Here is a 23,094-nt window from a genome sequence, read left to right as displayed (position 1 = left end):
TTCCTCGGCCTCAGAATGGCATACCCTGGCTCTTCTTCCTGGCAGGGGAACATCTTGCTGGCTGCTGAGTCCGAGTTTGAGCAGACACAATGGCTGGAGATGCTGCAGGAGTCTGGGAAGGTGTAAGTATCTGCCAGGAGGGCTGTGGGTGAGCCAGGAGAGAAGGGGCTGGGCTGGGCCTGCCCAGAGCTCCCTGCTTCTCAGCTGGCATCCTGACACAGAGACTTGCCTAGGGAGAGGGGAGGAGATACTTGTTAGTGTTCCATACGTGAGTGAGCAGTCACAGGTGGCAGGCCATTCGCCTCCAACTCTTGGGAGTGAATCCAGTGTCATTGGTTATAAACTCTCCCTCCATCCAATTCACCTCCCTAGAACTGTAGTTAATCCTAGCAAAGACTAGAACTAATATTTTATAAATCAGAGTCTAGATCATAGAAACCCCAGCCCAACACAGTCATCTACACACACACACACACACACACACACACACACACACACACACACACACACACACACACACACACACACACACACACACACACACACACACACACACACACACACACACACACACACACACACACACACACACACACACACACACACACACACACACACACACACACACACACACACACACACACACACACACACACACACCCTCTATTCAGATTCCTGTCCATGTGAGCTGAGTCATAACTTTGGCCTGACAAATAACAGTCATGCATGCCCTGTGCCTGGCTTTGTGTAGGTGCTAGGCATGCAGTGATACAGAAAGCTAACCAGGATGTAATCTCTGCTCTGCTCTGCTCTGCTTTGCAAGTGCTCTTGGCCCAGCCCCCATGGCCCACTTTGCAGCCCCGCCAGGCTCCAGTTACTGTAAGCGATCAATGCTGGTGGCTTAGAGCCCAGTGGCCAGAGTGAGTGCCGGCTGCGATTCTGGAGAGAATGAGCAGGCATAACGAACTGAACGTACATTCACCTTGTCCTCAGCCCTTCTGCTTTAACGATTTTGGGTTTCTTTCTCTGTTCTCTTCTGTCCCATCTGCCCTCCCTCCTCAGGACTTGGAAAAATGCCCAGCTGGGAGAAGCCATGATCAAAAGCCTGGAAGCCCAGGGGCTGCAGTTGGCTAAAGAAAAGCAGGAGTATTTAGGTTGGCTGAAGCAGGGGAGTGGGCTGGAATCTGAGGTTCCCTGGTGGCAGTCCTAGGCAAGGGGGGAGATGTCTCTGTTGGGGCTTAGCAGACAGTTTGATGCCTGGAGGGCTTTAAGGTACAGGAAAGGTCCTTATGGCCAGCATAACTTGGGTAAAATAACCTGGGCTCTACCCTCAGTGTTAGAGCCCATCCCTTAACTGTGCCCATCTTTAGACATATTAACTTCTCCAAGCCTCAGTTTCTACTTCTGTAATGTAGAGACCCACTCCTACCCCCAGCCAGTGTCAACCTGGCTGCAGGGGTCTAGGCTCCGTACTCCCTCCACTGGCTGGTAAGCACAGAGGAAGTGAGGTGGGACCTGGTTTCTTTGCCTGGGACCTGTTCTCCTTCACCTCCTTAGACTCTGGCAGACCAGCACTGGTTCCCCTCTGCTGGCTCCAGTCACCACTCTCCTCACCCTCAGGATTCTGTCCTCCAGTGGGTAGGGACAGGAGATACCCACTTGAGCCTCCAATCTCATAGCCCCATCAATGCACAAAGCATTGTTTTCAATGACCAGAAAGGAGGTGAGCAGTTTGGGTCAGCAAGGCAGCTTCATTCAGCAGAGTTGGTCCCAAAGCCTGGCTATCAGAGGAGCTGACCTCTTCCCTGAGAGAGGGCAGGGGGCGGGTGATGGAGGTCACCCTCAGGCACCTGCCCCCTCAGGACCTCTTGTCTGAGTGAGCTTCTCATGTGTGCTTGCTTTGACAGACAAACTGATGGAAGAGACAGAAGAACTCTGCCTACAGAGGGAGCAGAGAGAGGTAGGAGATCTGAGCATGCTCAGAATGGCACCCCTCCCTCCACGTTGCCTCCTTGGCAGCTGCATTTTGTATCCAGCTTAGAGACCATGCAGAGGGCTGGGGGCATCTCCAGCACTGAGAAAACAGGGAGGCCAAGTGAGATGATAGTGCTCTCAACTTGCTGTAGGCTCTTGGCAGGCAATGTTATGTTTCCTCATCAGCCCTCAAGAGGTGACCTTCTAGAGAAATATCTACTCAAAACCTTTATCTGCTTGGCACTGATAGTCATGGGGCTCCAATGGCCTGGTATCTATATGGGCTTCTGGTGTCATAAGGGTGATTGGATTGAATGATCTTAGAGATTCCTTCATCCTCCAAATGTTCACAATTGAGCTGTAAGTAGGCTCATCATAGGCCTGTGGAGTCATGGTGACTCTTGCTATATTTGAGCCAACAAAGTCCACTTCATTTCAAATTCTGTGTAGACTTGCCCTTGCCTGAACGGTAGGGCAGGGTTGTGATTAGCAGCTCAGACTTTGGGGTCAAGCTACCTGAGACTATATTTGACCTTACCAACTTCTAACTGCATGGCTGCAAGCAAGTTACTTAACCACTCTGAATACCAATAGTCTCATCTGAAGAACACAGCAAAGATTAAACAAGATGGTACATATAAAATGCTTGGTGCTCAATGATTATCTGTGGGTTACTTCATTTGTAGTTCATGGGCTTGCATATACTAGGCAACGTTTTACCACTGAGCTACACCTTTAGCCCATTTTTATTTTTACTTTGTGATACAGTCTTGCCAAGTTGCCCTGGCTGCCCCAGCCTCCTGAGTCGCTGGGATTATAGTGTGTGCCATCATGCCCATCTTAAGTAATTAATTTTGGGCCAATCCTGCACAATAACTGCCTGAGGTCCAAAGCTGCAGAGTGTTTTGTCCAGATAGATGAAAGGGTCAGACTTGGTCCATTTCTCTTTGCCTTGTCACTCACTGTTGTCCTGGGCAAGCCGCAGGGCTGGGGCCATCAGCCTTGCCTCAGAGCCTGACTCTGGTTTTGCTCTCATGAACTCCAGACCTTCCCAGTCACTCCTCCTGGGGCTTCAAACACAGAAACACTATGTCCCTTTTGGACCTTAAGCCTTCTATTGCCTGATCCAGCATCTGCCCCAAGATAAGAGCTTAATAACTGTCTATGGAACAAACCAATAAAATGAACAACTTGCAACTTTGTATTACATCTTGTTTGTTTATTCATTTTCTTTACTTACTTATTTCAGTTATGGGGCTTGAACTCAGGCCCTGGACTCTATCCTTGAGGTTTTTTGCTCAAGGTTAGTGCTCTACCACTTTGAGCCAAAGCTCCATTTCTGGTTTTCTGGGGGTTAATTGGAGATTAGAGTCTCATGGACTTTCCTGCCTGGGCCAACTCTGAACTGCGATTCTCAGATCTCAGTCTCCTGAGTAACTAGGATTACAGGGGTAAGCCACCAATACTCAGCTTACATCTTAGTTTTAATCCAACACAACAATCCACCTTGATTTTCCTTCTTCAAAAATGCCATCAGTTATGCTTGCAATTTATTCTTCCAACTGGACTTCAGAGTCATGTTGTTGATTAAAAAGAAAAGAACAGGTTGAGAATTGCACATGGGGCATAGGTTGGATATCTAGTTCCGTGAGGTACCAAGTCTCTCCTTTGCCAGGCTTTGAGCCCCTGTGTCTCCCAGCTCTCTCTCTCTCTCTCTTCTAGCTCTCAGTAGAATTTTGGCATTTTTCTTTACATATCCCTAGACATGGTAAGTGAGCCTTTGGTGCAGTGTCAGTAACTTAAAGATGGGTGATCAGGGAAGCCTGGGATGGGATGGAGCAGCATCCATTAGCCACAGGAGGGAAAGGAGACTTATCCATCAGAGAGGCTAAATCTAGGACAGCTGTCAGCCGAAGGAAAATTTAGACACTCTATCTAGGTCTTTAGCTGGGAAATTAGGACAGCAGAAACCCACTGAACACAATCCTTACTTATGCCACAGCCTGTTGATGGAGGAAGGTTGTTGAATGCGAACTCTTTTTCTAAAACAAGTTGGGAGTAAGGCTCAGGCCCAGCTGTACTTTTAAGGCTTCTCTGGGCAGGAAGAAGAAGAAAACTGCCAGGTTCTTGGCATGTTCTAGAGCAGGAATGGATCTCAGATTTAATTCCTGGGTGGACCACTGAGTTAGTAAGTTTTTCCTTCCCTAACTTGCTCCTCCATTAGAGGACTACCTGTCCTCTGCACCTTCTGCACCTCCGCTCCAGGTCAGAGATTATTGGATGTGCTTTGGACCACAGAAAGAGTGAGTGATAAGCTGAATATTCTCCTGATGATTTGTGAGGTCTATGGAGGACAGGAGACTGACTACAGGAAGACTCAGAGTCTAGAACCAGGAGATCTGGATCAGTGTCTCAGCTCTCTTGCTGACTTCTTGGACATGCCTATTGACATCTCTGAAGTTCAGATTATCCATCTGTTTTGTCTTAATAAAATTAGGACAGTTTCTGCCAGCTTCTCAGGTTGCTGCAATGATCAATGAACTAGAATTCAGGAAAGTGCTTCATGTACTTCCAAGACCCATCTAGACATGCATCAATAACTGTGCAGCCCTGGCATCTTCCACGTGGCAGGAAAGGCCTGAGACTCTGTGGGCCTGAGCAGAGAATCTAGGAGGATCAATCCTGGGGGCATCTGTCTAGGCCCATAAGACAATGCCCTCCATTAGGTCCACATTCCCCAGCGGTTCTTGGCTCCTTGTAGCCTATTTTTTTTAACCCTGGAAGAGAGAGGCCTACCTAACTTTCTTTTTCTGAATGAACTTTGAGAGTTCAACCTTGAATGAAGATGGGCAAAGGGAAATCAAACAATGCCCAGGTCCGGTCTGATGTAGTACTTCTCTGCCCCCACGCCAATCATGGGGCTTGAACTCAGAGCCTTGGTTTTGTCCCTGAGCTCTTTTGCTCAAGACTAGCATGCTACCACTTTGAGCCACAATTCCACTTCCTGGTTTTTGAGTGGTTAATTGAAGATGAGAGTCTCACAGGGACTTTTCCCTGGCTCAGAGCTCAGCCTCCAGAATAGCTAGGATTAAAGGCATGAGCCACCAGTGCCTGGCTCTGATATAGTTCTTGCAGACTGAGTTGGAACCTCCCACTACAAATGTAAAGCTGTTTTCTGACCTCCCTTGTAAATGTTGAATAATGTCAGCATTATTTCTCTTTTCCCAATCTGTGTACCATCTGCTGCTTTTTCTTGTCTTATTTCATTACCCAGAGAGTTCACAGCAAAGCTGAGAAGCAGTGGTGAGAAGGAACATCCATGCTCTGTTATTAGTCTTAGAGAAAATGTTCTATGGTGAAATGTTCTTTATCAAGCTCCTATTCTTAGTTTGTTGAAGTGTGTGTGTGTGTGTGTGTGTGTGTGTGTGTGTGTGTGTGTGTGTGTGTGTGTGTGTGTGTGTGTGTGTGTGTGTGTGTGTTTAAAAACCATCATCAGGTACTGGATTTTGTCAAATTCTTCTCATATGTTCACAGGATATGGCATTTCTTTATTAGTCATTATTGGTGTGATGGATTGTATAAATTGCTTTTTTTGGTATTGAACCAGCTTTGAATACCTGGAGAAAAATCCTACTTGGTTATGCTATCTAGTTCTTTCTATACATTGTTGGATTTAAAAAATATTTTGGCTGGGTGCCAGAAGCTCATGCTGGTAATCCTAGCTACTCAGGAGGCTGAGATCTGAGGGTTACAGTTCGGAGCCAGCCTAGGCAGGAAAGGAAAGTCCGTGAGTCAATTATCTTCAAAGAAAATACTCAGAAAATGCTGAAAGTGGTGCTGTGGCTCAAGTGGTAAAGTGTTAGCCTTGAGTGCAAAGAATATCAGGGATAGTGCTCTGAGTTCAAGCCCCGGGACTGGCAAAAATATTTTGTCATGGACTTTTGCAACTATGCTTATGAATGATGCTGGTCTATAGTATGTAGTATTTCTGTAATGTCTTCATTGAATTTTAGCATTAGTGTAATGCTAGAAATGAGTTAGGAAATACTGCCCTTTCTTTTTTTGGAGATACTGAGGTTTGAACTCAGGGTCTCAAACCTGCTTGGCTAGTGCTTTGCCACTTGAACCATACCTTTAACTTTGCTTTTTGCTGGTTATTTTGGAGACAGCCCTGCCTGGGCTGTCTTTGAACCATGATCCACTGGACCTCAGCCTTCTGAGCAGCTAGGATGACAGGTATGCACTACCAATATCTGGTTCTTCTGCTTTAAATTCTAGAAGAGATTGTAGATCAAGACAGTATGTTGAAACAAAGTTTACAACTTTTCAGGGGTGGGGTGGGGGGAATGGAGGAGTTGGGGAGGTGGGGAGGAAAGGGATGGTAGGAGAAAAATAAAGGAGGGTGTAACAATGCTCGATAGGAAATGGACTCATTACCTTGCTCGTGTAACTGTAACCCCTCTGTATAGTATCTTTACAATAAAATATATATTAAGAACAATAAAAGAGATTGTAGAGAATTGGAATAATTTTTTCCCTTAAATGTTTGGTGGAATTCACCTGGGAACCAACCTGGGCCTGGTACTATTTGGTAGGTTAACTATTGATTTAATTTCTTTAATAGACATAGGTCTATTAAAGGATTAGAATCTGCCAAGCCACTTATCTCACTTTCTTGCTCTGGTTTACACAGCTATTAGGTCTTGCCTGGACTAGTCAGTGGCCTCCCATCTGGGCCTCCCTTTCTGGACCCACTTCATCCATTTCTTCACACTGAAGCCAGATTCACTGTTTAAAGTTGAAATTAGAACTCCATACTAGTGGTTCACATTTCTAATCCTACCTACTCAGGAAGCAGAGACTTGAAGATCTCAGTTCAAAGCCTGCACAGGCAGAAAAGTCTGTGAGACTCTTATCTTCGATTAACCAGCAAAAAGCCAGAAATAGAGATACTAGCTCCAGCCTTGAGTGAAAACATCCAGTGAGAGCTCAAAGCCCTGAGTGTGAGCCCTAGTACCAGCACAAACAAAATTGAGATTAGATGATGTTCCCCCTTTTCTTCCCCTGCTTTCTACTCAAAACTTTCATTGCTTTTTTTTTTTTTTTTGCTCAGGAAGAAAAATGAAAATCTGCATCATAGCCCCGGGGCCTACATGGTCTGTACTCTGTCAGTCCCTCTAACTCTTTCTCATCATACGTGCTTTTACTATGGGTCCAGCCTTATGGCCTGCCTGTCTTCCTATTTATTTAGCTTTGTCTGTGAGTTCAAGAATCAGATGATTTTCCCTCCCCCCTCATCTCCTCTACTCTTCTGTCCATCCAGGACAGCTTTACATAAAGTTGGTTCCTGCCTTATTATGTATCTTGTTTTGTAATGCTATTCTAATATGTCTGATTGTTTTAGTAATAATTGATTCCTGAATTTGATCAAAAATCCCAGTCTGGGGGCTGGGAATGTGGCCTAGTGGTATAGTGTTTGCCTAGCATGCATGAAGCCCTGGGTTCCATTCCTCAGTACACATAAACAGAAAAAGCCAGAAATGGCACTGTGGCTCAAGTAGTAGAGTGCTAGCATTGAGCAAATGAAGCTTAGGTACAGTGCCCAGGCCCTGAGTTCAAGCCCCAGGACTGACAAAAAAAAATGCCAGTCTGATTTTATATATACATACATATATATATATATATATATATATATATATATAAGATAATAAGCCCCAAGACAGTAACTTTGTATCCTCAATAAATTTGTGTAGCGTAAATGAATAGGATAAAATATAAAGGAAAACATTTCACTGGGGCTTTTCCTAGAATTGGATTGAGCCTGCAAATTACTTGTGAAGAATCTTTACTGAATGAAGTCTTCCTAATCAGGAGCCCGTCAGTACATTCTTTTCAAGAGCATAATTAGTTTTATTGAGAACTCGAAATCATGTCCAGTGAAGCATAGCAAACAGGAATTGTTTGGCTTGGAAGACAAGAAACTGGGGAATGGAACAGCTCTTTTCAACACTGGAAAGGAAAAGAATTTAGGTTTGTTCTGTGGCCCCTATGGGAAGAGACTGGACTCAGTAAAGAAAATTGGAAGGTAGATTGTGTCTCTAATTCTTTGTGGAAGGAACTACCCCCTTCCCCTATATGTGCTGGAACCACCAAGCATTGGCCAGGCATTTGCTGCCCCCTTAGCTTTGCCAGTCTAGGATTGTCTAAGAGTTGTCTGCTAGCTCTTTGTTTTTGGACTGTGGGGGCTAAGTCACAGTGAAAGGACAAGAAGTAAAGGTGATGCTGAAATGAGGGAGAATTTGGGGCAAGGATAGAGGTGGTTTAAGCAATTAGGGCCCAGGAGGTAGGGGCAGGGGGAGAGATGGGACATGCTGCATAAATGATTTGTACCTCATCAGAACCTGCAAAGAATTCAACCAAATCTTCCATCACCATCCATTAATGCTTTTGTATTTGTGGCTTTCAGAACATCCAGCATTCAGCCTGGCAGGGGGTGGAGCTTTTAAAAAAGAGCTTTTCTGTCAGATTGCTCAAGGGTGAAATGGGCTGTCTTACCAAAGGAGCAAATTTCCTTTGGTAAGAACTACTCAAGCAGAGCTGGACCATTTCTGGCAGGAAACTCAGAGGGAGATTCAAGCATCTGATTGATAATGAATCGCTTTTAAAATTGCTTTGACCCTGGTGGGCTGTGGTTCATGGGTACCCATTTCTCAGCAAATACTGCCTGGACACAGCTCTGCCTGTGAATTTGTATAAAGTATCTTATGCCTATGATCCTATAGGTTCATGCCTGTAATCTTAGAAGGTTAGATTGGGAGGACTGTAGTTCCAGACCAGACTGGGCAGAAAGAATCCCATCTCAATAAACAAACTAGGCCTGGTGGGACACATCTGTTACTCCAGCTACCCTAAAGTGTAACTAGGAAGATCATGGTTCAGGCCTACCAGGACAGAAACCAGAGACCCTATTAAAAAAAAAAAAATCACTAGAGCTTAAAAGAGCTAGGGCATGACTTAAATGATAGAGCAATTGCTTAACAGGAACAAGGTCTTAGGTTCAAACCCCAGTACACCCCTTCCCCAAAAGAGGAAGAAAAGGGAAAGCACCTTAATCACATATTCTGGGACCACCAAGAGAGAAAAGCCAGAGGAAAAGCTAGGTCCAGGTGGGTTAGCTTCCCTTTCTGCTTCTGGGAGGCTTAGCTGTGGAGAGAAGGAATGAGATTTTAATAACTGACCCTTCCCCATTTTCAACTACGGAAAGATAGCCCAGTGCCATATTAAGTAGTGGGAGATATCTGCAAGTTGAATTGTCAAAGAAAGAGGCATTCTGGGGCTCTGTAATGGAAATATATACTCCCTCTTTTTTCTTTAGGCTTGAAGGTCAGCAAGCTACCCTTATGGTATAAGTCATTGGCGCTGCCTAGCAGAGTAGTCTTCACATCTGCCACAGGACCTGTGTCCTGATCATTTCCAAGTCCTGATTAAATTGCTGTTTTGGTTTTTGGTCAGTCCTGGGACTTGAACTCAGGGCTTGGGCACTGTCCTTTTTTTAAAAAATTTTTTTTTATTTTGGGTCTGGTCGTGGGCCCGAACTCTGAGCCTGGGCGCTGCCCCTCAGCTCTTCAGCTCAAGGCTAGTGCTCTACCACTTGAGCCACTGCGCCACTTGGGGCTTTTTTCTTTTTGCTTATGTGGTGCTGAGGAATCGAACCCAGGGCCTCAAGTATGCAAGGCAAGTGCTTTACCACTGAGTCACCTTCCCAGTCCAAAGATATGAAGGTTATATTTGTGAAATCCACTTCTTTTTTGGGGGGGGGTCTGGTCATGGGGCCTGAACTCTGGGCCTAGGCGCTGTCCCTCAGCTCTTCAGCTCAAGGCTAGTGTTCTTAGCAGCCAGGTGCTGGTGGCTCACACCTGTAATCCTAGCTACTTAGGAGGCTGAGATCTGAGGATCGCGGTTCAAAGCCAGCCTGGGCAGGAGAGACTGTGAGACTCCTATCTCCAATAAACCACCAGAAAAACAGAAGTGGCGCTGTGGCTCAAGTGGTAGAACACTAGCCTTTTTTTTTTTTCTTTTTTGTCGGCCGTGGGGCTTGAACTCTGGGCCTGGCGCTGTCCCTCAGCTCTTCAGCTCTAGGCGAGAGCTCTACCACTTGAGCCACAGTGCCACTTCTGGCTTTTTTCTTATGTGGTGCTGAGGAATCGAACCCAGGGCCTCAGGCATGCAAGGCAAGCACTCTACCACTGAGCCACCTTCCCAGCCCTTTGGGCACTGTCCTTGAGCCTTTTTGTGCTCAAGGCTAGTGCTCTACCACTTGAGCCACAGCACCACTTCTGGCTTTTTCTGAGTAATTTATTTGAGATAGGAGTTTCATGGCCTTTCCTGCCTGGGCTGGCTTCAAACCTCGATTCTCAGCCTCCTGAGTAGCTAGGATTATAGGCGTTAGCCACCAGCACCTGGATTTAGTTTGCTGTTTTGCTGTTGTTGTTTTTATTTTTTATTTTATTTTTTGTCAGTCATGGGGCCTGAACTCTGGGCCTGAGCGCTGTCCCTCAGCAATTCACCTCAAGGCTAGCACTCTACCACTTGAGCCACAATGCCACTTCCTGTTTTTTTCTGCTTATGTGGTGCTGAAGAATCGACCAGGGCCTCATGCATGCAAGACAAGCACTCTACCACTGAGCCACCTTCCCAGCCCCTAGTTTGCTGTTTTAAGAGGTTGAGTTCATCCCAGACTTGGGGTTGGTTGAGATTGCATGTCTCTGAGTGGGGCCAGGACTCCTCAGTGATTAATTCAAATCTTGCTGAGCTACATTTGGCCATATTGAGCCAAATCCCAGAGGGTCTCCTTGATTAGTAGGGAGCCCCCAACTTCAATGAACTTCTCTCCTCCCTCCCCCCATAACTCTTCTCTTCCTGTCTGGTTGTCTGCAGGAGCTTGAACGCCTGAATCAGGTGTTGGAGGCTGAGAAGCAGCAGTTTGAGGAGGTGGTGCAGGAGCTGAGAGTGGAGCAGGAGCAGATCAAGAGGTGGTGGTGGGCCCCGGGAGGGTCCCGGAGGGGTGCCCCAGCATAGGGCATGCAGAGCAGTGTTCAGCCAGGTCTGGAGAGGCCTCTACCCAGGAGATAGCTCTTATGGCTTTGTCTCTCCTCCCAATGGTTCAGGCCTCTGTATACTCCAAGGAAGCGGTAGACACACAGCTTCCCACCCCCAGCAATGAGCCATTTCTACTCATTAATAATTATCCTCTTGCAGTGCGGGGAACTGGAACATGGAGGTATGGGCAAGTGTAGACTGACCAGGACACAGCAGCTAGTCCCTCCTATCTTCATGCTCAAGTCAAGAGCAAGCTGGCCTGGCCTAGAGATGCTGACAGCCTCAACCCCCAACATGCTCTGCCTCTTCTGCAGGGCCAATCCTTTCCCTTTTGGGCTGAGGATACCACTTGGGATCTTCAGTCCCCTGTCACTGTTTGCAAACATAGATATACATTATAATCACGAGCTGAATTATAATTACACGAAGCTAAGGCACCCAAATGTATAGCTTTAAAAAGTATCAGGTAGAGAAAGCCTCTTATGCCTATAATCTTACAGGTTTATGCTTGTAATTGAAGCTACTCAGAGGCTGAGATTGGGAGCACTGTGGTTGGAGGCCAGACTGTGCAAGAAAGATTTCAAATCCCATCTCAACAAACAAGCTAGGCATGATGGAAACTCGCTTCAGCCACGCCTGCTAAAATTGGAACGATGCAGAGAGATTAGCATTGCCTCTGTGCAAGGATGACATGCAAATTCATGAAGTGTTCCACATTGTTTTAAAAAGCGGAGGGGGACCCCTGGTGATTAGATGTATTCTATCCAGGAATTTGGAGGCTACTACATTGGCCACCAATGGTCATTATTATCCTCACCATCATCACTGACCATCAGTATCAGCCCAAGAAAAATTGATCTTGCAAATAAATAAGTTCCCTTCCTTGAGATTTTGCCATCTTGGCTGAGAAAACTAGACTTGAACCCAGAGACATTTAACACAATTCTATATATAGTTGAGGCTAGGAGGTAGTGTAGATTTCCTGTGTCATAGGAATTAAGACACATGCATGACCCTGTTGGATGAATGGAACTAGCCCTTGAAGAGTGAAAGGTTTTAAGAAATCGGCATAATAGCGTGGATTTTAGTAGGTGCTGTCTTGGACAACAGGTGTGGCTGGGCCCTTGTAGGTACCACCTTGTAGGTGTGGAATGTCCCATAGATATGGGGAGAGGGGTGTGACATGAACTTATGCCACCTGACAGGTGTGTGAGCACCTGGAACAAATGACTCCAACCTCGTTGGTGGCTTTCCTTTCAGCCCTGGACCTGCAGCTGTTTGGAGGAGGGGGGAGGGGGGAGTCTGGAGGTACAGAGGGCTGTCACTAAGGAGAGGCAGCAGTCTGTGCACAGGGTTGGTGGGGGGAGGTGGGCATTGCTATACAGCCCTCTGTTCTCACAGGGAGCTGGAGCTCACGGCCAGATGCCTCAAGGGTGTGGAACAAGAGAAAAAGGAGCTGAGGCACCTCACAGAGTCCTTGCAGCAGACGCTGGAGGTGAGGGGCTGCTGGTGGGCTGGTGGTTGGGCTTCCACAATTCTAGTTTTTCCACGTGCTTCCCAGTGGGGTTCCTGCAAGGGGGAGGAAGAGATGCTAATCTAAAAGATCTCTGTGGATGACTGGCAACTACAGCTGATATGGAGGCCAAAGCAGGAACTGTTTGTTCCCCTACCCAGAGGGCAAATTCCAGCCGGCCCTGGCCATGACCATGGCCTCAGGAAACCAACTTTCTCGGTGCCAGTATTTTTATAGAAGATGGAGAATCGATTAGGGTGGGCAGTGGAGTCACACACCACATCCTTCTTGTGGCTCATTCGCCCAAGTGCTCCTGGGTAAAATCGAGCATGAAAGTAACTGCCAAATCATTTTTGTCTGATACCACAAGAAACTGAAGGGAGAAGGGTGTGGCATCAATCAAGGACAAAGTACCCACTCCTTAGCATGATGTGTAAGTGCTAATTCTAGCCTTAGCAGGTCCTTCCCTGCTAGCCCCCCTCCCCCCACCTACAGAAAGATACATCAAACTCGGCTCTAACCACTGAGCTCATGTGCCACAGAGATGACTTCTCTCGTTCCCCATACCTTTCCTCAGACTGTTTTTTTGTTTTCTTGTTTTTGTTTTTTGTCAGTTATGGGGCTTAAACTCTGGGCCTGGACACTGTCCCTCAGCTCTTCAACTCAAGGCTAGCGCTCTACCACTTGAGCCACAGCACCACTTCCAGCTTTTTCTGCTTATGTGGTGCTGAGGAATTGAACCCAGGGCCTCATGCATGCAAGACAAGCGCTCTGCCACTGAGCCACCTTCCCAGGCCCCTCAGACTATTTTTTTATATAGCATGTCCTTTCCATCTCTCCTCTGCCTGGAGAACTCCTACTCATTCTTTGAAGACCAACTCAAATCTCTTCTCTCTCTCTTTTTAAAACCCCCTTCATCCTCCTTGTTAACCCAAGCCCCTTCTGCTAGCACTCACCCATGGACAGAGTCTATTTCCATCTCCCTGCCCTCAAATATATATATTTGTTTGTTTGTTTTTTAGTCAAGCTTCCCTAATTCTTCTAGGCAGGTATTTGCTCTGAGCTCTGGGCTCATACAGCATTTTGCACCTCTGTGTTGTGTTTTCCCAATTGTGTATTTCATTCTATCATGTCTTCATGGTCTCTCCAAACCAAGGCCTGGTGTGTAACCACCATGGGGGTTTAGTGAATTCACGAGCGGCCTTGACGGTTGCCATGGTTTCAAGTCTCCCTTGCCTGACTGGTGCTTTGTGTGTCTTTATTTCTCCCTGCTTCTCATCATGGACGGTTGCAACTCTGTGTAGTATAAGATCCCAGTGGATATAGGAATCTAAATCTGCTCCTAGTCTGGTTCTGTTGGGTGTTTTATCACGTGAACAGATGGAACCCCAGAAGATCATGGAGCTTTTGGGCCTTGGGACCTGGTTCTAATAGGTGCCGTCTCTACTAGTAGCCATATTGGGCCCCACCTTGACTCCCTTGGTTGAGGAGTAAACTTGCCTTGTTGTGGGAAGGGAGCTATCTTGGAATGAGACATCATCTCAAGGTGTCCTTCAAAGAGGACTGAGAGAGGAGAGGGTTATTCCCTGGAATTGAAAGGCTGGTAGGCAGCCATGTTAGAAACTGAGCTCCTTCTCTTCTTTCCCTACTTCTGTATTAGGAACTCTCCATAGAAAAGAAGAAAACCCTTGAAATGCTAGAGGAGGACAAGAACCAGCCACAGTCCCTGGCCAGTCAGAGTGAGCAGCCACCTGCCAGTGGGGGTCTCCATAGCAACCTAAGGCAGATCGAGGAGCGGATGCAGCAGCTGTTGGCAGAGAAGCACCTTGCAGAGAAGCGGTGAGACGCCTGGGTCCTCCAGTGGCTTGGAATCTAGGAACTTTCTTCAAGCTGGACTCGAGTTCTAGCTGGTACTGAGCAGAGGGGCCACTTACTTCCTGTTGTCTAGGATTGTTTCCCCAGCAGGTTTTGCTCCCCAATGCTGACTTGATGATTCATTGTCTCTTGAAATGGTGAATCCTACAGAGCATCACTGTATGCTCAGAACTGTGTTTGTGGCCAGGCAGGCAGGTTCCCTTGGCCTACTATCTCTGAGGAAACAGTCTTCGAGGGGTGATAGGGCTTTCTTAAGGTCACAGAACTGACCCGCCCTAGACCCAAGGCTCCAGTCTGATGCCTCTAAGCCTAGGATTTCCATTATTGAACCAGGTCATTCCTCTCTTCACCTGAGTGGCTGGACCCAGAAAGTCCTAGGAGTTTAGGGTGTCTCCAGCCAGGTCTCTGGGAGGGATGACCCCCTTTGGTGCATGCACATTGAGTAAGGTCCTCTCTTGCTGGCAGGATGAAGGAGAACGAAGAGCGTTCACGGGCCCTGGAGGAGGAGCGGGAATTCTACTCCAGCCAGTCTCAGGCACTGCAGAACTCGCTGCAGGAGCTGACAGCAGAGAAGCAGCAGGCTGAGCGGGAGCTTAAGGTGAGCTCAAGGGCCCTTCCTCTTTCTTGGGGTTCCTGTCTGGTGCTGCCCTGTACAGGCTAGCTACCAGAATACTCTGCAACCTGACCAGCAGTCCAGATGTGGGCATGACACCACCATGAGGGAAAAGATACTGCCATATCATTAATAAATACCTCCTCTTGGGAGTAGGGACCAAGCCCAGGCTACCTGGGTTGGGGGTGAGAGATAGAGGCATGATGTGGAAACTTCCATTTGAGCCCATTGAGCCAGGAGTGATAAGGGAAGGCTTCTAGAGAGACGATAACTGCTTCCTAGCACTCTCTTTCTCTCTCTCCCTCCTTCCCTCCCTCCACCCCCCTCTCCTGTCTCTATCTCTCTCTCTCTGTCTCACTTGCCACTGTCCAGGCTGAGGTCAAGGTCCGCATGGACCTGGAGCGGCGTCTGCGGGAGGCTGAGGGGGCCTTGCAGAGCCTGGAACAAGGGCTCAACTCCAAGGTGCGAAACAAGGAGAAGGAGGAGAGGATGCGGGCTGATGTGAGCCATCTGAAAAGTGAGTCCTCCCTCTGTGGACTGGCCCCAGCCACGCAGCCACGGCAACTTCCAGGCCCCGTGGAGGCCTGCTTATTTATAAGTTTGGTCATTTGTGGGGTTTCTTCTACAGCTATTCACCTCCAGGGTTCCCTTGGGCACTGCTGCCATTTGGAATTTTTAAAAGCTCAAACTGAGCTCTGTTCTCAGCAGACCTGCCCATGAGCTAGCAACAGATTTTGGTATAAGGAATGGAGGAAGCTCTGTCCCCTGCTGGCAGCAATGGTCTCAAAGGGATGGGACCAACCTATTTCCCCCTCAATCCCTTTATCCCTCCCCCATCCCTGGGAAGGGAAGGGAAGAAGGGGCTGAGGGAAGGAAGTAGCCAACTTGACCCATCTGATCTTGCCTCCACCACAGGGTTCTTTGAGGAGTGTATCCGAAACGCAGAGCTGGAGGCCAAGATGCCTGTCATCATGAAGAATTCGGTGTATATCCACAAGGCTGCCACTCGCCGCATCAAGAGCTGCCGCTTCCACCGGCGTCGGTCTAGCACCTCCTGGAATGACAGTGAGTGTGCTCAGCGCCTGCCACCCTGATGGGATCTGGTGGGCACAAGTTATTAGTCACAAGGCAGGAAGAGGGCAGGGTGGGGGACAAGCAAGGCTGGCCCCGCTCTGGGGTTAAGCTGGACCGGTTGGCTCTACCAACCCAAGGTAAATTCTTGTACCCTCGGTCTCTTGCAGGATTGTGGAAACCCACAGTCAGGAAGGGCTGGGAGAAGCTCAGTAGTCCATGGGGCTGGGGGGGGGGGGGGGGAAGGTGAGGGGGGAGGGTCAGGGCCAGGGTCAGGACCAAGCCATGGTGGAGGGAGGGCTATTCCCGAGGTGATCGGGCCCTGTCTCCCCAGTGAAGCCATCCCAGTCCTTCATGACCTCCCAGCTGGAGGCCAACAACATAGAAGAGCTGAAGGAGGTGGCCAAGAGGCTCAGCCGAGACCAGCGCTTCCGGGAATCCATCTATCACATCATGGCCACCCAGCCTGGAGCATCCTCAGCGCTTCCCCGGGGCGGAAAGTGATAACACTACCCTGTCCCCTCCACTGCCTCCTCTCTTTCTCTGTTGTGGTGGCCTGATGCCACCTGAGGTCCAGTCTCACCCTTAAAGAACAGGGGTGCTACCCTCCCTTGGTTGCATTCCACACTCTGCCCTTGGTTCTACACCAGGTCCAGGCAGGCCCATGCTCGACACCTCCTGCCTGTCATGGTGAGGTGGTGAAGAGGCCTAGTTATGGGTGGTTTTTGTTGGTCAGGAAGTAAGGTAGGGCCTAAAGACCACAGCCTCATTGGTGCCCACAGTCTCCCTTCTATGACTCTCCTGCTGTGCCCCTAATCCTCTTGTTTGATGAAGAGTCTCACCTCCCCATGGCAGGCCTCTCTTCCCTATCTAACTCTTCCCCAGGCTTTCCTGACCCCCTCAGCCAAGGCCCCTCACATTCCCCATCCTAGGGGAGAGAAGAGAAGACTCTAGAATAGCAGCCCCAGGCATATGGCATCTCGCGTAGTTACATCGGCTGTGGGACCACTTGTGGGCTCCCTGGCTGCCTCTGCTGAGCTTACTTTCTGCAGGACAGCACTCTGAGCCGGCGTAGACCCCACCACATCCCTCTCAGGCTCTGACCAGAAGCTAGGGATAGCGCCAATATTGAAGGCTGTTCTAGAAGACACAGCAAAGCTCAGCAGTGGAAGGAGGCGGCCCAGGCTCCTGTGTTATCTACAGCCAGGCATTATCTCCAGCTGTCTCTGGCTGCAGTGACCCTGCTCGTTGTGAGAACATAGATGTCTCCCTCCTGCTCAACCACCTTGCTGCCTCTTCTCAACACAGATATTCATCCACTGAAGCCATGAACCCAGCTACATGGGGAACTTGGGCATTGGTTGGCTATGTGTCATTAGACACCAATCTGAAGCTGGGCACCTGTGGCACTTGCCTGTAATCCTAGCTACTCAAGAGACTGAGATCTGAGGATCACAGTTCAATACCAGTCTGGGCAGGAAAGTCTGTGAGACTCTTATCTCCAATGAACCACCAGAAAACCGGAAGTGGGGCTGTGGCTCAAGGGGTAGAGTGCTAGCCTTGAGCTGAAGAGCTGAGGGACAGCGCCTAGGCCCAGAGTTCAAGCCCCCACCAATCAAAACAACAACAACAACAACAAAAAAAAAACCCACCAATCTGAAGCTCTTATGGGAAAGCACCAACTTTCAGGAGGCTGAGAACTGGCACCCATACCTCCCCAGCCCTCTGGGCCCACCCTTCAAGGCTGCCCAAGTCTGTCCGTGTCTCAGCCAACAGGGGGTTTGCCTGAGATAAGGGTGCTGTGGGACACTGGGAACATTAATGGTTCCCATCTTCTGCTGCTCAGAAAACCATGATGTCCTGAGGGACGGGCAGATAGCTTCAGGGACAGCAGACAGCAAGTCCCTAGGAAGCTCAGCATATTTGCTTCTCTGCTGCTCAGCTAGCCAAAGCCAGGTGGGCTGCACACTGACGGTCCCTCCTCAGTGGGGGTGCGCATGAACTTCCATGGCTTCAGTGAGTCCAGAGGGTCTTGTAGGGAGGGTGTAATGTGCAATGCGTTTGAGTGTAAATGTAAAAGCTTTAAATACGTATAACCCAAACCTGGAACTTGTTTATCTAATATGTGTGTAGAATGAACTTTGCAAAGAGGAGGAATATTAATAAGCCAAGATGACTGGTTTCATCTTGTGACTAATAGCTTGCTCTTGGAGAAAAATATTCTTTAGAAAAATTTCAAATGCGGTTGGTTTTCCTGGGCAAGCCAGAAAGGAAAGCACTTGTCCTCATCCATTCTGTGTTTCTGTAACAGACCACCTGAACCTGGGAAAGGTATAAATGACAGGAACTTACTGGCTCACTTACAGTTCAAGAACAGGGTCTGGCTTCTGGTGAGGGCCTTCTTTCTGGATTGTCCTGGAGCAGAAGGGTAAGAGAGGGGTGGGATAGAGCAAGAGGAGACCCTACTTATATTTTTCTAAGGGACCCATCACCATGGTAACCCACTTCCGCAATAATGACATTAAACCTAGTCACCAAGGCAGACTTTACATCTCTTAAAGCTTCCACCTCTCAATGCAATTAAATTTTAACATGAGTTTGAGAGTAGACAGGCATTCAAATCATAGCAGTGCTTTTCCATGGCATTCGCCAGTCTGTAGTTCACTTCCTCCTAGTTCATCCTGTGCTTTCCATGCTCCAGGCAAATCTAGTTATCTTCAACCAACTGATCAGTCTGTAAGTATGTAGTCATTAAAAGTTTACTCTTAGCTGGGCACCAGTGGCTCATGCCTGTAATTCTAGCTACTCAGGAAGCTGTGATCTGAGGATCATGGTTCAAAGCCAGCCCGGTCAGGAAAGTCTGTGAGACTCTTATCTCCAATAAATCACTAAAAAACCGGAAGTGGTGCTGTGGCTCACGTGGTGGAGCGCTTCCCTTGAGCTGAAGAGCTGAGGGACAGTGCCCAGGCCCAGAGTTCAAGCCCTACAACCGACCAAAAAAAAAAAAGTTTACTCTTTACCTAGCATAAAACACAGAAAAAATATCCAAATATGAAAATATCTAGGAGTAGAAATTGCATACTGGAACACATCAAATTGATTTAAAAAGGGCTGGGAAGGTGGCTCAGTGATAGAGTGCTTGTCTCACATGCATGAGGCCCTGGGTTCGATTCCTCAGCACCACATAAGCTGAAAAAGCTGGAAGTGGTGCTGTGGCTCAAGTGGTAGAGCGCTAGCCTTGAGCAGAAAAGCATATAGACAGTGCCTAGGCTCTGAGTTCAAGCTCCAGAACTGGCACAAAAACAAAACAACAACAACAAAAAAATTTATTCCTTGGCTAACTAAATCCATTTTCTGAAGTATCCCTTAAGCACACACTATGGTTGTTTGTTTCTAGAGATATACTGCCCCTTGCAGGCCAGATGTAAAATTGCAGGATGTCTTCTGTGTTCTGCACTTATTTATGGACAAAGAACTTCCTGCTGCTTTACCTCCCAGCGAGTGGCTTCTTAATGATTAACTGAGCAATCTGTGTTCCCACCCAGAGGTTCTGGCTGTCCTAGGATAACAGACTATCAATATGACTTTCTCCTGATCTGAGCACAGACTCTACCAGTGGGAACAGCCTGAAACAGACTAAGGCTTCCTAGTTTTACAGCCCATTAGTTTCAGTCTGTCCACCAGACATGGACAGTTTTACCTGCTCTGATGAGCTGGTGCTTTTGTCTAGTAATCACAGAAGCGAGATGTGAGTGAGAAGTGGTAGATGGGGTTCTTCCCCTGCTCTTTGGTGTATCCTTATTGAGGATGGATGATTAGCATCACCCCAGGATTGTCCTGGAGTATGCCCTTTCCCAGATCATTAGTGGCTCCCTCTTCACCTTTTGCATTCCTTCCAGGTAAGATATTCCTTCAGTGGTCACCCGGGTTGTAATGATGTGTTAAAAGTTAAGGCAAGAGATCTGGGAAGGACTGGGGTTCTGACCTACTCCCCATCTCCCTGCCCCTGGGAAGGGGAGATGTCTGTCTCCATCTCTGGGAGGTTGTAATTCTTATTTCCAAGCCATCCATCTCACCAGGCTCAACATGACTTCAGAGCCTGTGTGTGGAGCACCCAGAGCACGAGAATAGTGGGACAGACACTGGCTAGAGTCTCTGGGAGTGGCCCAGGGTATCTGAGGTGATCCAACTAGAAGACAGTATTACACTCATAGGTCAAATCACTGGGACCATCAGCCCATAGAACCTGTCCTTCTGTGATTGGCCAGGATGAAGCTGCTCAGATGCTCTCCTTCCCCTGCTACAAAATCTCCCCCAAATCAGAAACCCTGCAGCTTTGACTGGGAGTGGGGGGGGAGCGGGGGGGGGTGTCTGTCTTCTTGGTGAGCAGGGGAGGAGGGGACCTTTGCAGGGCTTTGGGAGAGGTGTCTGTCTCTTTGGATCCTCTCCAGACTTCCAGACAAGTGGGAGAAACTAGCTTTTCAAGCTTTGAAGAGAACATGGATGAGGGCCAGGTTCTGTTTTCTGACTTCCCACACCCTCCCTCCCCCTCTGTTCCCTGGACTTGGATTTCACTTGTGACTATCAACTTTGCTGACCCAGAAATGAACTTACCACCCCAATCCTGCTGATGTACAGGTATTCTGGGGGAAGATTAGGAAACATACTTCAAGCCTAGAAAGCCTAAGGAATGGAGACAGGGATTTTTATTTTCTTTTTGTGTGGGGGTCAGTACTTCATAGGCTGGCTTTGAACTGGGAATCTCAGCCTCCTGGGTAGCTAGAATTATGGGTGTCAGCTTGGGATGGAGATATTAATAAACCAAATCCCCTTCTGGTGACTTTTCCTTGCCCCTGTCACCAAGTGTGTCTAAATACCATCTTTTCTCTCTGGCTTTGCCTCTGGGTGAGACTTAGTGATCAGGCAGGCAAGCTGGGGTGATTAAGGGCTTCTAAAAGCAGAAGGTCAACAATAAGAGTTCCAGGATCTTTGGGTCTTGGATAACCTGACATCTGCTTCCTGCTTGCTACTTCTGTGAATAGACTCAACATGCCCCTGTTAACCTGGCATTGCTGTGGCTGGTGGGCCTTGGGTATCCTCATGAAGAAAGCTCCCTCCACTGGTGAGACCCTGGGGGAAGAATCTTGCCTCTTCACCTGTGACAAAGGGGTGGTGGGAAGGCTCTGGTGGGCAAGGTTAGGCTTCTGCCTGCTGACTTTTTGGCTTTTGAATAGTCATTGTAAACATTTTCTGTATTTATTTCTGTTTTTTTTTTTTTAATAAGGTAGGAGAGAAGTCCTTCAGTGTCACAAATTGCTCAGAGCCCTTGACTTTCTGGAATTCTGTAATCTGGAAACCCGAAGCCCCCAAAGCAAAAGGAAATTGGCTGTCTCTGCCAATGAGTGGTCAAGCAGAGCCACCTCTTGGGGAGCAGGGCTCTGGCTCAGCTGAACATAGTAGTATTGTGCCATCCCCAAAACTGCCCATGAAAATGGGATATTTTGGCCTGGCACCAGGGGCTCATAACTGTAATCCTAGCTACGTAGGAGGCTAAGATCTGAGGATTATGGCTCAAAGCCAGCCTGGGCAGGAACGTCTGTGAGACTCTTATCTATAATTAATAAGCAAAAAGCTGGAAGTAGAGGTATGGTTCAAGTGGTAGAGCACCAGCCTTGAGCAAAAAAGAGCTCAGGGAGAGTGCTCAGGCCCTGAGCTCAACTCCAGGACCAGAAGAAACGAAAGAAAGAAGGAAGAAGGAAGGAAGGGAGGGAGGGAGGGAGGGAGGGAGAGGGAGGGAGGGAGGAATTGGTTTGGAAATGAGAACAGCAAAGATAATAGATTTATCACATCAAAGAAAGGATCCCTGTGGCCATCATGGGCATTGGGAGAGCTGTCCTTTAAAGGGAAGACATCCTTTGTCTTGTCCACCCTGTTTCTCAGGTCATCATGTGACATTTATTTCCATCTCCATTCAGGCTATGTTTGGGTGATTCTGTGGAGTGAACTCTTTCCTGAGATGTTCTGTAGTAAAATGTACAAAACATAAAATGAATCATATCTATGTGTACAGTTCACAAGCAAATGTATCCACATCTCTGTGCAGATGTGCAGATCCATTCTAGAACTTTCTGGCAACACTCAAAACTGATAATTCTCCACTCCCCACCCTCACCCCTGTCTACCACCATATGTCCATATCATTATGAATTTGACAACTTTAGTTAGTGTAAGTGAAGCCACACACTATGTCTGACTGGCATGTGTCGTTTTGTATAATGTCTGCAAGATTCAGCCATGTTGAGAATTTCTTAAAGCTGAATAATAAACTACAAGTTAAAAAAAAAGAAAAATGGTTTGAAATCTTATTCTTCTGATAAATTGATAGCTGGTTAGGGATGCCTCTGATGGTCTTCAAAGACAAGAGTCACAGCTGAATGGAAAGTTGGGGTCCTGCCTGCACGGGTGCGAAAGGATGCTTTGGTGTTTAGTTCCTCTTTCTTCCAGCAGATGGCAGCGTGCTCTGACTGGCTAACAAATACCCATATGGAAGTGAGCAGAGGCTCCCAGAGAAAGGATAGGGAGGGCTTTGTGAATCGGAATGTTCTGCATGATTGGCCTTAAGCCTCTCAGTTGTTCTCTCCTTTAAGATCCAAAACAAAAGACTTTCATACTGATTTTAATGTGTCCTCCGGATATTCCTTTGCTTGACTGGGGGGAGGGGAGAAGGGGAGGAGGGATGTGTAGGAATTTCATAGAAGATAAAAGACTTGCTCAAGGTCATATAGCTCGAAAATAGTTCAGGTATTTGAGCTCAAAGCCAGTGTTCTTTTTTTAAAAATGTGAAAATTTAAGTGCACTTTCTCCATTTTAGTGAATGTATCGTGCTCTCTTAAGTCTGGAGACCCTAGAATCTTCACTTAGATCTTTTAAAATCAAAATTTCTTTCTTT

General features: G+C 47.6%; 1 protein-coding gene and 1 pseudogene across 1 annotated transcript in view; both read left to right on the top strand.

Annotated features, from left to right (window-relative positions):
* Nucleotides 1-20,484, top strand: part of Plekhd1 (pleckstrin homology and coiled-coil domain containing D1) — a 33,919-nt gene extending 13,435 nt beyond the window's left edge. The window contains exons 4-13 of the mRNA XM_070031323.1: nucleotides 46-122; nucleotides 1,063-1,154; nucleotides 1,908-1,960; nucleotides 10,912-11,006; nucleotides 12,475-12,568; nucleotides 14,247-14,425; nucleotides 14,927-15,059; nucleotides 15,447-15,591; nucleotides 15,990-16,139; nucleotides 16,480-20,484. Of these exons, the coding sequence (XP_069887424.1) occupies nucleotides 46-122; nucleotides 1,063-1,154; nucleotides 1,908-1,960; nucleotides 10,912-11,006; nucleotides 12,475-12,568; nucleotides 14,247-14,425; nucleotides 14,927-15,059; nucleotides 15,447-15,591; nucleotides 15,990-16,139; nucleotides 16,480-16,649 (1,188 nt within the window). The 3' untranslated portion in view covers nucleotides 16,650-20,484. The remainder of the gene's footprint in view (nucleotides 1-45; nucleotides 123-1,062; nucleotides 1,155-1,907; nucleotides 1,961-10,911; nucleotides 11,007-12,474; nucleotides 12,569-14,246; nucleotides 14,426-14,926; nucleotides 15,060-15,446; nucleotides 15,592-15,989; nucleotides 16,140-16,479) is intronic.
* On the top strand, nucleotides 11,694-11,794 carry LOC138834848 (U6 spliceosomal RNA; annotated as a pseudogene).
* Nucleotides 20,485-23,094: the final 2,610 nt, after the last annotated feature.

The sequence above is a fragment of the Dipodomys merriami genome, unplaced genomic scaffold (genome assembly GCF_024711535.1).
Source record: "Dipodomys merriami isolate MVZ:Mamm:240054 unplaced genomic scaffold, mDipMer1.0.p SCAF_1, whole genome shotgun sequence".
Taxonomy (NCBI): domain Eukaryota; kingdom Metazoa; phylum Chordata; class Mammalia; order Rodentia; family Heteromyidae; genus Dipodomys; species Dipodomys merriami.
Note: the sequence above shows the minus strand (reverse complement) of the source record. Positions and strands in the feature narration are given on the sequence as shown.